This window comes from Phascolarctos cinereus, unplaced genomic scaffold (genome assembly GCF_003287225.1).
Source record: "Phascolarctos cinereus isolate Bilbo 61053 unplaced genomic scaffold, phaCin_HiC Scaffold_5;HRSCAF=322, whole genome shotgun sequence".
Classification (NCBI taxonomy): domain Eukaryota; kingdom Metazoa; phylum Chordata; class Mammalia; order Diprotodontia; family Phascolarctidae; genus Phascolarctos; species Phascolarctos cinereus.
In genome coordinates, this window is record NW_027555958.1 from 131,933,997 (window position 1) to 131,951,162 (window position 17,166).

Consider the following 17,166-nt stretch of genomic DNA (forward strand, 5'->3'; position numbering starts at 1 on the left):
TTTGTGGCATTCACAGATTTCTAATTCTTAAATGCTCACAATGCAAATATAACAACTAGCCTGTATAAGCTGGTTCCAAAACATCCTTAAGTACACCATCTTGTAGCTTCCTACTTTAACTAATTATTTTGGATAAGTGCTTAGCTCTGTTGTTTCTATGTTGCTGGGACTAGAACTTGAGCATCCTGAATACTCCTCTGGTATTGTTTCCATCCTACCATCCTACTCCCATTCTATAACTATGAAGGTGGTCGGATCATTTACCCTTCTCAGATGCTAAGGTCAGCCAGATAGACAGGAGCAGTATCCTAGGACAAATCAATCATGGGAACCTCTGCATCTGAGCTGTCTCAACAGCCAACCAACGACTTCCTGGCTCCCTCTATCTCTTCACCTCTCTCTGCTCTTATTTTAACGTTTTGTCAACCTTAGCAGAGAACTGTAATTAATGTAGAGCTTCTTGACCCAGTCGTGGAGAAAAGCTGCGTTCCCTTCTTCAGATATAGAGAATTTGGTGATTAGTTTGTCCTTTATATTTCATGGTCAGAGTCACTAGGAAAGTTTTAACCAACAGTGAAAATGACCTGTGTATTGTTGAGTCCCAGTGTTGATGATTTGGCTGTAAGGAAGCATTTTATTTCTAAACTGGGTAGCTGAACTTTTGTAGTGGGAAGAACTTTAGATTCGAGAGTTCAAATCCCTACTTACTAGCTATGATTTCAGGTAAGGCACTGAACCTTTCTGGGCCTATTTCTTCATCTATAAAATATCAGGATATGATGCAAGCTCTTAAAAGTACCATAAAAATCTGACTTCTTATTAGCCACAAGAATTACATCAGATTTCTGTGCTGCTTAACAACTCATGGCTATAACATGAACAAGTTGACTATCCATTCTAAATATCTCAGAATTGGAGTGGTCACCTTGATCTTTTGAAAGATAAGTGATAATGAAGAGGTGGGGGAAAATCAGTTATATGTTTCAAGAACTACAAGGTAGGTCACAATAGTGAGGACATGATCTTTATGTGGGTTACAATAGTGAGATCATGATCTTTATATGTCAGTGGTCACTAGATGCAAGATAGGAAAGTCAGTCTCTACCCAACAGTTACTGATTTTATCTACTATTTCCCCAATTTGATATCATCAATAAGAGGCTTGTACCCAAGTAACCATTAAATAAATTTGAATGCTCAGCTAAGTCCCTAGAAAACAAAGCCAAAAGGAACTTTAGAGGCCTGTCATTTTCCAGATGAAAAAATTGAGGCCCAGAGACGTTATGTGAGTAATAAGACCACAGACAATTAGAAGCAGAGCTAGAATTTGAACCACCACCCTCTGGCTCCAAATGCTGCACCCTTTCCATGACACTACAGTGCACAAAGTGATGAAAGACAGCCTAAAACAGTAACTGAGTTTATGAGCTAATACAACAAAGAAAGCTAGCTAAACAATTCTTCTAGGTGGCATCTATGGCAAAGTATGGCATCTTGGTAGCATAAATCTTCAGATAGATTATTGGTGTAATATTAGATTACAAGTTTCTTGAGGACAAGGATGATATCTTGTTTCATATTTGCATCCCTAGAATCTAGTACAATACATGACATAAAGTTGTTTAATATTTATAGAATTTTAAAAGTAATGTTCCACCTATGTTTCTGGGATTTGTAACATGATATAGGTCAGGAGATGCCGTTTTTGAACAATTTTACAAGTGTTCCCTATGAGCTTCTCACAAATGCCAAAGCAGGATGGTAATGCCACATCAGTGGTCGTAGACTGCAAAAACCATACCACCAATACCAAAAGTGATCTCACTGGGTCATACATCTTTGAAGGTCAAAGGACTAACCATCTATCTGTCCTATGCAGAAAAAATTAAGTTATAAGTATGTTTGAGATGATATTTATGCAAAGGAATATAATGCTTTTCAAAGTGGAATCAATTTAACCATAATTTTACATTCTCATTTTCCTCAGGTATATTCCAAATCTAGGTGTATAGACACCAAAGAAGGAAAGATCTGGCTACCAAAATTATGCAAATTAAGAGGGTCAATTTAGAAGAAATACTGTTTTCTGCTGTTCTACTAGTTTTGTATTTAAAATAATGGAACACACATTTACATAAAAATTCATGTGAGTCTTTCTTTTGAAAAGAAATCAAGTAGAACAAAACCTAAAATCAATTTAATACTTGTATAAAACATTAGACAGATTACTAGTGGGGCAATACTTTACTCAAATAGCATTTTTGACTTGAAAATACACTGTCATCTAAAATATTTTTAAAATCTAGAATCATAACTTTATTTTTCAGTGACCCCATTTGAGGTTTTCTTGGCAAAGATATTGCAGTGGTTTACCATTTCCTTCTCCAGCTCACTTTACAGATGGGGAAACTGAGGTAAACAGGGTTAAGTGCCTGAGGCTGGATTTGAACTTGGGAAAAAGAATCTTCCTGACTCCAGGAACTCTATACATTGAGCCATCTAGCTGCCCTAAAATCACAACTACTTCAAGCTAAAAAGCTCCTCATAGGGGAACAGCTTTAGAGCTAGAAGGGACTTAAGAAACCATCCAATCTAACTCCCTGATTTTACATAAAGAAACCGAGGCTTGCAAGGTTTAAGAAACTTGTTCAAGGTTACACGAGTACCAAGTAGCACAGTTGGAATTTGAACCCAGGTCTTTAATTTCAAATTCAGAATGCTTTCCACTACACTAGGTCATTGAGTTTAACTCTGTGCATAACATGTAAGAATCCCCTGTAGCACATCTTTGACTATAGTCAGTACTATTTGACTTAGAATTTACAGATAGGTAAGTTCATATTTGGAAGATGATTTAGGATCTACATATGGTGTCAGTAGTCATTTATATGCATCATATTCCCTTACCAGGGCCCTTTTTTCCTTGAGCAAGTAGTTACTGGTTCACTAAAAAAAAAGAAAAAAGTCAGCTTACTTATTATTCAAACCTCTATAACCAACTAATTCGGCCTGGATTACACATTTATACACAGGTTGGCAAGTTCCACACCACTGTTCTTGCTTAAACCACTCCTTTAAAGACTTAAAAAGCTAGAAAAACATCAAATTAACTCTTCTGAGATTAAGACACTATGGATGAAAGAACCAGAGTGGGGAGGTGGAAGGAGGAATGACCCTGATATCTGAATAGGAATTACTGCTTTCTTTCAAAAAAAGGAAAAATACACTTAGCATGATGGCTTGAAATCCCCCAAAATTACCAGAGATACAAAATTCTCACAGACTTCTTGATCAGTGCTAAGTGTGTGTTACTAGCATTATTCCCATCTTCCGGGGCAGGGATAATGTCTATGATATAAGTGTTGCAGTGGATAGAGTGCCAGGCTTGGAGTCAGCAAAGATATAAGTTCAAATCAGACCTCAGGTACTACTAGCTGTATGGACCAGGGCAAGTCACTTAATGGCTGTTTGCTTCAGTTTTCTCAACTGTAAAATAGGGATAATAATAGCACCTACCTCCCAGCGTTGTTGTGAGGGTCAAATGAAATAATAATTGTAAAGTGTACTTAGCACAGTGCCTGGCCGTAATAAGCACTATATAAATGTTAGCTTAATATTATTATCAAAATATGATATGTTTAATATATAATGTTAATATTTAATACCACGTTACAATAATTTGCATGTTTTTAATTCTATGAGACAATATAACAGCTCCTCAGGTCTACCTGGTTTCCTCCTCTTTGGCTCTGGGGACTTTATTTTAGATGAAACTTACGAGTTTCACAATCAGTCTGAGCCCCCAGTTAAGGCAATTTCTAAGGCCTAGCAGAGATTGAGCACTCTACCTAAGGCTGAATTTTTATCTTTAGTTAGAACCTGGCCTCTTCGCAATTGAAGGCAAAATTCAGTTTCCTGGAAACATTTGGGTAATGAAACAGCAGATTATATTACAGTGAATGTGGACAGACAGGCATTGAGAGGGGAATTTAGGGAAAGAGCTGACCTTTTCAAGGGACTTCCCACAGGAGACAGCTGGTGGGGCAGTGGATATTGCACTGGGCTTGGAGTCAGGGAAGTCATGAATTTAAATCTAGCCTCAGACACTTACTAGGTATGTGGCCTTTGGCAATTCACTTAACCTCAGTTTCCTCAACTGTAAAATAATAGCTCTTACTTTGCAGGGCTATGTGAGGATCAAATGGGATATGCAAGGTAACTCTTTGTTCCCTCCTTCCCTCCTCTCCAAGTGCTGTAGAGCCAGTTACTATCCTCAATCTCTCTCTTTTTCCTGCCACAACTCAGTCCTGCCTAGTCTCTCACACAATGCTTTTAACTGATTGATTCAGGGAGGTCTACAGGGCTTATTCACACTCAGTTCTGATTATGTAATTTAATTAAAAAGTTCTCTCACGTAGTAGACAAGGCAACAAATGGGATACTTTGAACTCTACCCTTTACAATACTTGCTTTATATATTTACAAGTGACATGATGTGCATATGTTATACATATTCTAGATACCTTATAGCGCAGTACTATATAGTAGGGTAGACAGTAAATATTTTTTGAATGAAAAGACCTTATACATTTTGGTAAACAGTATAGAGAGAATGGAATATTCTACTACATTTCTCCCAAAATTTATGAAGTATTTCAAACTCATTTATGTGTATGAAACAGTAGCTTTTTTGGATAAGCTCTTTTGCAAAAATAAAAAACCAAACTCAAACTGGCAATTAGATACAAAATTAGGTTTTCTGTTTTGGAGGTAAAGGGAAGGTAAGAGCAAGTGATAATAAATGCTTGTTAATTGACAAAAAAATTATTTAAAAAGTATTTAAGAACTTTGATCAATGCCAGGATCAACCATGATTTCAAAAGAACAATGATGAAACATGTATCCCCCTTCCTGAGAGAGATGGGTTACACTCAAGGTACAAACTGAAATATATACATTTTTTTGTTCTAGCCAGTGCAGGAATTTGTTTTGCTTGACTGTATATACTTTTTTATAAGAGTCTCTCCCTTCCCATCCGTTGTCCCCCACTTTTTTGACAACTGTGAAGGGGAGATGGGACAGACAGGAAATACATTTTTATTAATTGAAAAAAATTAAATTAGAAAACTACAGAGATAGGATTACGTATGTATCAACTTGTCTTGGTGTCTAATTTAGCAAGAGACAGAGTGGTGGAATGAATAAAGAACTAGCCTTGAAGGCAGGAAAACCTAGGTTCAAGTTTGATACACATTGACTGTGGTGACCCTTGACATGTCACAATATCTCAGTGGTCTAGGCAAGTCTCTAAGACTATAAGTTGCAGAGAAAGTGCTCACCTGCATTACTAAGGGGTTTCCTCTCCCAGGTGTTCCCTATACCAATGAAATTACAGGTCCACGTCCCATCTCTATGCTTATGGATAGAGACCCATACCATTTCCAGAAGGTACTTCTGTGGCCTTACTCTAAGGTACTATACAACTTTCAGGAGCCCCTTGAGGGTCTGTGAGGCTTTGATGTTTATGAGGAACAGAGTCAACTTCCATTTAATTCTAAACCCCTGGAAGGAGATATGAAGATCACAATAATAGATCTCTGGGAATGCCAAAAGTGGCTGCTTAAATGTCTAGCTGGCTGAATGGCCCTGAACATACTCCCAAGCTTTCGATTAGCTTTTAAGGTAACCACTCACTTGGAAGATTTTGTACATTACCATAAACACCAACTCTTAACAGCCAGGTTTAGTAAAAGGTGAAGAAGCAGAACAGATGGGCAGGGAGAGGGTTTTCTTCTCACTCTTTATTTCCATCCTCACTATACTATTTCACAATAGTGACAGGACATATCTAAGACCTAAAGAAAGAAGCTCCAGACCACAATATGATTGAGGTAGGAACAATTCAGTTCATGGATAATACCTTGGCAAAGTTGATAGAAAAGAAAGGACAAACTTTGAAAAAACATCACAGAAGAAATGAAATTTCATGTACTTTTCAGGAGGAGTAAATCAAAGCAAAGTTAAGTAAAATATTTGTCAGAATTATGTTCAAGATAGTAAAAATAAACTCCTCAAGGGCAGAGATTGTTTGGTGTTTCAAATTCTAAAGCCTAGCCCTAAGCCTGACTCAATAGTAAGCACTTAATAAATACTAGTTAAATTGAAAGGTGATATTATATACTAGAAGAGAGGTACAAAGAGAATCTAGTGGACAGGGTGGATACTTTGTTCAATTCCCCCAGAATGCAGTTACAATCACAAAGGAAGGCAGGCAAGAAGCATTATTAAGAGCTTAGTAAGTGCCAGGCACAAAGGTCCTGGGATTCTAGACATTAATTTCTATTCCAGAGGATAGAAAAGCAAACAAAAGTTGTGGGAATATCAAGTGGGAGTCAAAAGGGAACAGGAGAATTTCTTTGATGGTGAAGTGTACCACAAATTATTTCTGTTTAGCTTAGACAATTTAATGGTTCTAAGCACCAGGAACCCCAAACTCTATATGCTAAGTCTTCTCTCTGGTTCTACACTTTGAAGCCACAGAATTGTGTGATCCTTCCAACACATAGTTAAACATTTTCCCCAGAGGTACCACTCTGTATGCTCTCCTCCCAGAGCAGAGTACCTTGTGTCTGCCAAGTGCCAGCCCCTTTAGCTTAGCAAATAGCAAAATCGTTAACAAATAACAGATTCCTTCAACATTGTCATAAACCATAGCTCTAGAGCTAGAAGGGAACTCAGGGGTCATCTGATATCCCAGTGACCAAAACACCAAGAAGAAAACTTTTATTGAGAGATTCTGAAATTCTTGTTGAGGAAACTATTTTTGAGGGGTCCTTCCTCATTTTATAGATCAGGAAAATGAGGCCCAGATAAGTTCAGTGACTTGTTCAAGGTTATATAAGTAGTAAATGTCAGAAGTGGGATTTGAACTCAAGTCCCCTGACTCCAATTTTAGCACTCTTTCCACTGTCCCACGCTAACCAAAGGTGAAAGATAGCTTCCAAGAGTCACATAACATTCCAAGCCAGGCTCTGGATAATTAAAAATTAGTTTCAGAAAGAAAACTAAATTTGTCTGGTTGTTTGCTGTACGAAGACCAATAAGTTACGGTGACTATAAAATGCAGTAAAATAGAATTCCTCCAATGACCCATTTTCTGCATACCACAAAAACAAAAACAAAAAAAATGTTCACCATGGAAGATTTCTTGTTAACGAATGAAACTGAAGTACCTACTGGCATGGACCACATCATATTACTGGAATTATTCTGCAGCTATTACCATAAGTGACTTTAGTAACATTGCATCATGCAGTCAGGCCCTAACATGTGAAACGGATTTTACTTTAGACATTAAAATTGGTTGTTTAAAACCCTGCCTGCATCTTCCATAGGAACAATCTTCAAAATGATAGCAAGGACCCCAGAATAACCTGTACAAATCCATTTTAAGCCTTATAGTGGAATTAAAACCTAATAGCACAATAAAGAAGCCTAATAATGATTACGTTTTTATGATGAGTTGCGATGGCAAAGCTCATTCCAAGTTCCAGCTTTGAATGTGAAAACAAGGACTCAGTTCTCCTTTTTCTGCATCACTTTTCCAGTCATCATAGTTGAGTCAGAGTGATGGGCAACCAAATGGCAGCACAGACAGGACTCTAGTCAGCAGGTGTTTTGTTTTGTTTTGTTTTGAGGGGTATAGATGGGGGAGAGAGAATTCTGTTAGTCAAAGCAAGGAATCTGGTCAGGATGGCCATTAACTTGTCTTTTTCTTTTTTCTTTTTGGCTAGGCAATGGGGTTAAGTGACTTGCCCAGGGTCACACAGCTAGTTAAGTGTTATCTGTCTGAGGCCAAATTGGAACTCAGGTCCAATCCAGGGCCGGTGCTCTATCTACTGTGCCACCTAGCTGCCCCCATTCTTGCCTACTGTGTTGGCTCTTTGACATATACAACAGAATGAAGAATATTAAAATAATTTACTCTTCATGAGTCTGAATCTATGCGTATGGTTTTTTTATTTTTTGGCTAGGCAATGGGGTTAAATGAGTTGCTCAGGGTTACACAGGGTTATGTGTTTGAGACTGGATTTGAACTCAGGTCCTCCTGACTCCAAGGCCGGTACTCTATCCACTCTGAGTCTGATCTCAGACACTGTGTGACCCAAAGCAAATCACTTAACCCTATTTGCCTCAGTTCCTCACCTGTAAAATGAGCTGGAGAAGGAAATGGTAAACCACTCCTGTACCTTTGCCAAGAAAACCCCAAATGGGGTCAAGAAGAATCAGCTGTGACTGAAAATGACTGAACAACAAATTTTTTTAAAAACCCAAAACTAACACATTCTATTTAGTTTAAAATGCATTTTAAAAATGACTAGTAGACCTGTTCACAACATTCTGGGGCAAAACAAGACCCAGTCTTATCTCGTGGATGTACTTTAGTGCCACATTAAAAATAAATCCTTCCTTAAAGTTTTCCAGGACAAACTAAAGATGATGGACACTACTGAAATGAATCTGATCATGCATCTTATCTGTAGAGAATTCTTCCTTGATACTAGACCTTTCACCTGGCCTAAATTTTCAAAACTTTACCATATGAAAGACCATTTCTTTCCTTTCTAGTAGTTGCTACTACAAAAATGACAAAATATTGTAAGAATTGATACAAAGTGATTACAAATTTAAGGTTGAACTACAAATGAATTTACTTTAGGCAGATATATTCTATTTTGTCTGTGGGATTGAACTGTACACTCTGAAGTACTTTAAGCCTTTCAAAGTGTGTGATTATATTAGTGAATTAAGATTGGGAGGGGGGGAGAGGAAATCCATAGGTCTAATCACTTGAAAAAGTACGTGCCTAGGAGTCTTTGATCACTTTTTCTACCACATAAATGCAAGACAGAAAAATACCTTCAATTATTTAATCTACTTTAAGAAAACTTTTATTCTTGGGGCATCTAGGTGGTACAGTGGATAGAGCACTGGCCTGGAGTTCAAATCGAGCTTCAGACACTTACTAGTTGTGTGACCCTGGGCAAGTTGCTTAGCCCTGACTGCCTCCAGAAAAAACTAACCAAAGAGAAAACTTTCATTCTTGAAGCCATGTTAAGTATACAACTTTCACATACTCTGTCAGGACATTTATGAAGATGATATGAGGGATAATTAGAGTGGGAGGAAATCCAGTTATGCAGCAAGCATAGGGCAAGAGGTGCTCTAGATGAGTACCCACAAAATATAAGCAGACTTAGAGAAAAGTCTGTAGTGAACAAACCACAGGGAATCCATAGCAGAACATGGACCAGAACTGTACAGAAGGGGTGGATAGGTTGTGATAAGCACTTCTAGTTGAAACATTCATTGAAATAAATGCCAGGGGAGGTGAAGCCAAGATGGTAGAGAAAAGTCAGGGACTGGCCTGAACTCTCCTCCAAATACCTTTAGAAAATGACTCTGGGGCAGTTAGGTGGCACAGTGGATAGAGCACCAGCCCTGGAATCAGGAGGACCTGAGTACAAAGCCAGCCTCAGGCACTTGACACTTACTAGCTGTGTGCCCCTGGGCAAGTGATTTAATACCTATTACTGAAGGAAGGAAGGAAGGAAGGAAGGAAGGAAGGAAGGAAGGAAGGAAGGAAGGATATGCCAGATTACTGCTTAAATATTTCCCAGGGCTATAATTCCTTACCCAGAAGCACACATATTTCCTACTTCCCATTTACAGAAGCATATGATTTCAGTGCTAGAAAGAACCTTCCATCTAGTTTCAACACCAAGAGGGAGAACTGAAGCCAACATACACAAAGTGACTTGCCTAAATGTCCTACCTAGAGAGGTATGGCAGACCTAGGACCAGGACCTAGATCTTTCCAAGATCATAAAAGGTACTGAATAAGTTGGATAATAGATGGAGACCTGGAAGGTGCCTTAGAAGCCATCTGGTCCAACCCCATGAAACTGAGGCCCAGGTCAAGACATTTGCCCACAGTTATGTAGAGAACAAACAGCAGAGCCATGGTTTAAACAGATTCTCTGACTCTAAATCCAACTTTTTGGAAACTTTACATTTTCCAGAAATTAAACAAAAAATTTAAATCTAGGAGCAATACGGTTAGAAATGGCAATTATACAATGTTATATCCACAATAAAGTCTTTTTTCCCCATTTGTTTTAAAAAATGATATTCTTGGAGAATTTTTATACATCTGTACTATTGACAGATAATGCTATCATCATTCCATCATATCTGAAGTTTTTCTGCTGTATGTTTTAATAGGTTTAACAGGTTTAATAGGAATTTTGTATATGTTGAACTGAAAAGAAAAACTTTTTAATACAGATCCAGCTCAGCCTTTTGTTCTTTCAAACAAAATTCAATGGAAAGGGAATTTTTCAAATCTTATTCAAGAGCCACACTAATTTTAAAAAATGGCTCCAGGGCACATTTCCAATTTTGCATTGTTATCAACTTACCTTTCTCGAGGAACTGCAAACCAGTACTCTGGTTGCTTTCTTCTTTTGCCAAACTGTTGTACCATAGTCGTGCTATGAGTGGCAAAGGATTTTCGCATGGGTTTTCCCACTTTGATACACAGAAACATTGGCGGTGTCTTGCTCTTCTCCTCTTTTGATGGAAGCATATCTGAACCATGTTAAACAAATTTTTTAAAAATCCAAATACTCTAATGATATATAGTGACAATGTAGTTTGGTAGCCTGAGTAAAATAACAAGTATTTTTAATTAAGAAGTCAATAGACACTGTTTTTCTAATGTGAATTTTAAAAGTCTTCTTTTACAAAATAAAGACTTCCAATAATTTAATTACACATACCAGATCAGTATGAAGGGACATTTTGGTAGCACTAAAACACAAATTCTCTTACCAAACTCCTTTTTTCTAACAGCAGAACTTTACAAACTCCTAGAACAGCAATATGATAAATCTATGCTCCTGGTGGGTATGCAAACTATCCCAATATTGTTTTCCTAAAGATTTACCTAAAAGATTAATAAAAAGTGAGGAAAGATGAAGAAACAAAATGCATTAGTGCTATACTTATTCACATATATGTTTATGGATGATATCTTATCCACTAGAAATAACAAGTAAGAACTGCCTGTGGGTACCCCATCACTTGCTGTGTGATACCTCCAAACTGTAACCCACTTACCCTGACCTAAGTTTTGTTTAGTTAAAGACCTAAATTTTGTTGTTAAAAAGAAAAAAGTACTGCCTGGATTAGAATATAATTGATTACATTGTAAAGCTAAGTGGATAAAATCTAAATGGATTAGACTGTAAACTCTGAGGGCAAGTATTGTCTTTTTCTTATTTGTATTTCCAGTGCTAATAAATGTTTATTGATTATTGAATTAAATGACTCTATGCCTATAAATAATGACAAGATTATGGCCTAACTCAGAAGGTAAAAGGATCATTACTGCAGAGTTAGAAGACCATCTAGCTAGTCAATCTCTTAATTTTACAGATGATGAAACTGATGAAACTCAGTGATCATCCCAAGCCACATATGTAAAGATCGTCAGAAATGGGATACTGCACTGCAGAATTGAAAGAAATTTTCAGAAAACCATTTTAAACCCTTTTAAGATCTAAACTAATCAGCCAAAGTTCCTTGAAAGGTAAAAAACAAACTCCCCATTTCTCTGCCTCTCCCCGACTCCTATCCACCATCAGCAACTTCCTTCCATCCTAGGAATGTATGTTTTAAGTCCAGCACCAATATATAAACTCATCTCTTAACCCTAAGGGATAAGATGCTCTATTAGACACAGGGATCTCCTTCAATGTTGGCAGCATTGTTACTGTTGCCATGTATGCAGCATTTGGAAAGTTAAGCTGAAGTGCACACGCACACGTGTGCACTCACACACACACACACACACACACACACACACACACACACACACACATTCTGACCTACCTTCAATGGGTACCTGAATTCTCTTTAACAGCCACAATCTGATTTCTGATTTACTATCCACCTGTGCACCTTGGCAGCTCTTGTCCAGAGAGGATTCCAATGAGGCATCTAGAGACTCTTTAATTATTCTCTCTTCTGTAGATGGACCCATTTTTGATGAAAATGGCTCTTTTTCATAGCCTTTACCTGGCTTCTTGCTGCCTTCAATAAATGGTTCCTTTGCTTCAGGAACTGAGCTACTAAGAGTAATATCTATGCCTAAGGGAAGATTGCTTTTGCCATCATTAATTTCTGCATTTTCTACTTTTTCAAATAGCTGTGACCCTTCCTTGTTTTTATTAAGGTAAAATTCAATAAGTTTGACTTTATCTAGATCTTCATGAATATTCAACATTGATTCCACTTCATTTAGGGAGAAATGGCTTGCTTGTTCCCTTCAGGTGCTACATCTTGTTTCTCACAAGTTTTTAAATCCAGAGCACCTTTTAGCTCAGTATCATACTCTGTTCTTGAAAGATCCAGTGCTGGCTGGTTCAATATTCCTAAAGTGGAGCCGGTTCCTTGTGATCTGACCTTTCTAGACTCCTCTGAGTCAAGAGAAAGGCATTCCTTTGGAGTTTCCTTTTTGTCACCTCCACCCTCAGTTTGGGAGGAAAGTTCTTCCAGATCAACAAAGTCATCGTCTTCTCCTAAAAGGGAGTTTTCTTTGGTTCTAGAATCTGAAGCAGTTTTTGTCTTGGAGGCTTTCTTAATGTCAGCAGTCACTGTAGCCAGCTTGTTAGGTTCCTCCAAGGGAGATCCCAAGGTCTCTGATTCCCTTAGAATGGTATTGCCAAAGGGCTTAAGAGGACTGTAATCTGTTGACTTCTCCAAAGGTTTTATTGACTTGGAAATTAGGGGAGTGGTGGTTTCTCCATTCTGTAGCCTTTTTTCTTTATTGAGAGTTTTGAATTTACTGAATGGATTTATATCCTTCTCAGAAGCCAGGTCCTCCCACTCTCCAGGCCTGTACAGAGGACAAAGATCCTGTGGTAGGTCACTGTCAGGAAGAAATGGTGGATGCACATGGAATGTTAAAAAAATAAAACAAAAACCAAAATGGAGGAAAGGGAAACAAAACAAAACAAAACACCAAACAGACCCAACTAAAAAAAAAAGTATAACTAAAATATGTTAAAATGATTTTAGAAGGATGAATCTAAATCAAGAAATAACATCTTCAAAACTAAACATAAAGTAACTAAAACAATTATGTCAAGAAAGAAAAATGGTATTGTATACCTTAGTGGAAATGTGTGGATGGTTTTTGAAGTTATGTTTAACAAATGCAGAACATGAAATGTGTCTTAAGATTTTTAAGATAAAAGAGCTGTACTTGCTAGTTTTCCTAAAGGATAAGAAAGGGAGGGAAAATATCCCAGTCCTAAGGATTCGACGGGAAAAAACACTAAGTACTTTTTCCTTGGTAAATATTCTGGAAACTAACTATCATCAATTCTTTACACCTCATTTACTTAGTAAACATTACTTGAACAACTACTACATAATTAACACAAGAACCTAGCTAAAACGCTGTCCAATCAATCAACAGCATTTATTAAGCACTTACTAGATACCAGGTTCCATGGGTACAAGGATGAAAATGAAGCCATACTCGCCTTCAAGAATATACAGTCATGTTGTGTTTCAAAGGACTATCATAGGCAAAATTTTCCCCAAAATCAACTTCTATTCCCTATAATAAATCCCCCTGGGTGGAGTGTAATTTGGGGCCACCTATTGCCCAGATTTATGGTGTGGTGATGTATTAGAAGCAAAGTTGTACTGTATAACATTTCATAGTTTTAAAGACTTTCAGAAAAGCATCTGCTTTTTGATCATCTACTGCATCCATTACATTCAGCTAAGCTTGCTAACTAACAATTTTTTTTTGTGGGGGGACAGTCATATAAAAAGTGTTATTTCAATCAAGTAATTTTATGCCAACAGTTTGTGCTGGATTCCTTTTGAAGATCCATGTTGCTTGGATATTATCAAGTTTTGTTATAATTGACTCTTTACTAAAGAGAATCTGCTTCTATAAAAACAGTAACTATACTTCTTAGCCTGGTATTCCAAATTTACTTTAATTATTGAAAAAAAAATTTAGATGAGAAACAACACATAGTACAAGTTTGAAGAAAATATGTCACTATAACTTCACTTTCCGTCTTCCCCAGTATCAGATATAAAACACAGTGAAGATGGAAGGCAGCTATTTTCAGGAGATATGGTTTTATTTGTAAAGGGGTTAGGGCAAATCTAGATAATGTTAGCCTTTTCCCATGGCATAAGGATAAATGATCATCAGCTAAGAAGTATACCAATCTAAGATCTTTTAAGGCAGCTAAGTTCATACAGATGCAACATAGGTTGGGAACCCAAAATTCATTGGCATCTCAGTTGTCTGAAACTACAAATTCATTTTCCCATCACCTATTATGCCACAAGATGTCTGGGTTCCCAGGCTAGCCCTCCAAAGCTTATCCAACTCAAAAAGTACTTAAAGTATTAGTATCTGGACTAAGACTATATCTGCAATGATCTCTGGTATTAACAAGGTATTTCCACAGATATGATCTTATTTGACCCTCACAACAAAAACTGAGAAGTAGGTGAGGTAGAGGTGTTATCATTGCCATCTTATAGATGAGAAAGAAGTATTAGTGAAGTTAAGTGACTTGCCCAGGGTCACATACTGGTAAGTTTTAAATGTGTGAGGCCAGATTTGAACTCAGGTCCTCCTGACTCCAAGGCCAGAGCTCTACCTACTGTACCACCTATCTGCCCCCTAGTTCTTATAAACCTTTCTCCGTATCAGGTGTTATCATACTAAGCTAGATATTGTTGCACATATAGCCAAATACTCATGGTTCACTTCTCTGTCACCCTGATGCTATAACTGGGTTGGGGAGGAGAAAGAAATTGACTAAAAGTTTTTTACAGTACTAATAATAAGATGACATTGTTTTTGTTTATTTTAAAGGTCATTGGATAAAAAACTTTTTTCTTACATTATATAAACTTTAATATTTTTAAATGGGATAAATCTGAAATAAAATTAAACATTTTCTTAACTGTACATCAAACCTAATCAGAGTTGAATATAACATTTTTGCCTCCAAATGATGTTTAGAAGGAGCAGCCTCTCTCTGAAGGAGTTTCAACGATATTCAGGGGGTGAATCAGATATCATAGATGAAATATTACTGATAAAAATATTTTTCCATTTTGAACAAATATGTAAACTACATCTTTGTTTATAGGAAAATGCTTATAATAGTCACTTTAACATCCAGCTGTGGATAAAAATTTGTGGAAATAGGTCATTTTGAATTTAAAAAAACGTGTACTAGGAGAAAACCAAAGTTTCAGAAAGCCTCAGAAATCTGAGGATAAATCTTCCTCAGTTTTTGCTTGCTTTGCAACCACATTTTCAATCTAATGTTTGAAAGTCTCTATTTATGAGGCTTTTCTTCCTCTCTTTCCCTTGAGGAAGGTTCTCTCCTGTCTCTCCCCCTACACTTAGACTTAGAAGGAGACACAAATAGAATAATGGTGGGTGTTTGGATATACAAAGAACAGAAGGTACAACCTAGACTGTTTCCAGTCTTCTACCCCCACAAAAAAGGAACTTCTCTACAGTGAGTGGGTTAAGGTTTTGAGGTAGGATGACAGCTACGTACTGCATAGGTGTTAGCAGACAAGGCAGGGAAAACAGGATGAAAATTTACCTCTTTTTTTTCTGACCATCTCTCCTACCCCAAAAGACCTAGGACCACAGGAACTAGATCTAGACCTAGAACTGCTGGAAGTAGGGTCCTATAGATAAAAAGGAAGGAAGTAGACTCCTAGCCAGTATCTACAGTACTAAAGGAGAGGGAAATCATGAGCAGTGGAGAAGGAGGAAGCTATCTGGCTGGAAAGGCTTTATATATTAAAGTAAGTTGGGAGTAGGGCATTTAGGTGGCCCAGTAAATAGAGTGCTGGGCTTGGAGTCAGGAAGACTCCTCTACCCAAGTTCAAATCTGGCTTCAGATACTTACTAGCGGTGTGACCCTAGGCAAGTCACTTAACCCTATTTGCCTCAGTTTCCTCATCTAAAAAATGAGCTAGAGAAAGAAATGGCAAACCACTCTAGTATCTTTGCCAAGAAAATCCAAATGGTGTCATAAAGGGTTGGGAGTATTCCTGATTATTGACTCTGGGAGGAAAATCTTAATGATTTATATTAAAAACTGAACCACTTTTCCTGTTCTTTTTAGACATTATTCAATAAAGTAGAGTTCTTCCAGCAGACTCCTTTTCTCCTTCCTTAGCCCAGTTTTGCTCATAGAGTAGCTATTGTCTGAGAGAAAACAAGATAGAAATGCCATGATGGCATATATTCCTTTCCAGTTCTCTTTTGAGGGCAGGTGAGGGCAGGGACATTTTTTTTTATGCTTTTCTTTTTAATGCTTACCACATTTGCCTGGGACATAGTAAGTACTTAATAAAAGTTTGTTGATTTTTTTTATTCCTTTCTTACATATTGACTTTCTTCCTGGATCACCAAATTTTGTTACTTTTTTCTTCTGATGGCTCAGCTTTATTCTTTTCTTGAAAATATTAAAAACTGCCACTGAAAAATTCATATACAAACACTCCCAATATACTGTGGTATCTATCTCTTCTTCACAATACCAAATTCTGTTTTTCCTCCTTTCCATCTCTAAGTCTCTTATACTCCTCACTCTCACAAAAATAAAGAATTCCTCTTACGATGGCAATGCATCTTTAATCTTCATGTGGGAGATATCGTTGTATAGTGCAATGGAAACAACTTCTTCCATGGGACAGATGAGCCCATATTCTTCACACCCATTCTCAATAACCAGAGGATCAGACTTGTGAGGATCAAACATGATGTTGTTAGGTGTGACTATCATGACACCTCCAACTACACCCTTAAAAGGGAAGGAAAAGAAAGATGTAAATATAATGGCATGTAGATTTCTAACTACGTAAAAAGACTTTTTATAAACACGAGTTACTATTTCAATTTTTCTGAATCTAGTACTTACTCCCATATTTTTTTTCAGTTCCTTTATTAGGGTGTCACAAGAAACATGCTTAAGGTTTTTTGAATGCAATATTAGATGTGGCACAAATAGTAGAAAGCCACTGAACTCA

The 17,166-nt window shown here is 37.2% G+C and overlaps 1 protein-coding gene across 1 annotated transcript in view; it reads right to left on the reverse strand.

Moving 5' to 3' along the window:
• NCOA7 (nuclear receptor coactivator 7) overlaps nucleotides 1-17,166 on the reverse strand; it is a 175,110-nt gene that overhangs the window by 22,490 nt on the left and 135,454 nt on the right. Inside the window, 4 exon segments of the mRNA XM_078155161.1 lie at nucleotides 10,482-10,650; nucleotides 11,956-12,366; nucleotides 12,369-12,994; nucleotides 16,756-16,940. Coding sequence (XP_078011287.1) covers nucleotides 10,482-10,650; nucleotides 11,956-12,366; nucleotides 12,369-12,994; nucleotides 16,756-16,940 — 1,391 coding nt within the window.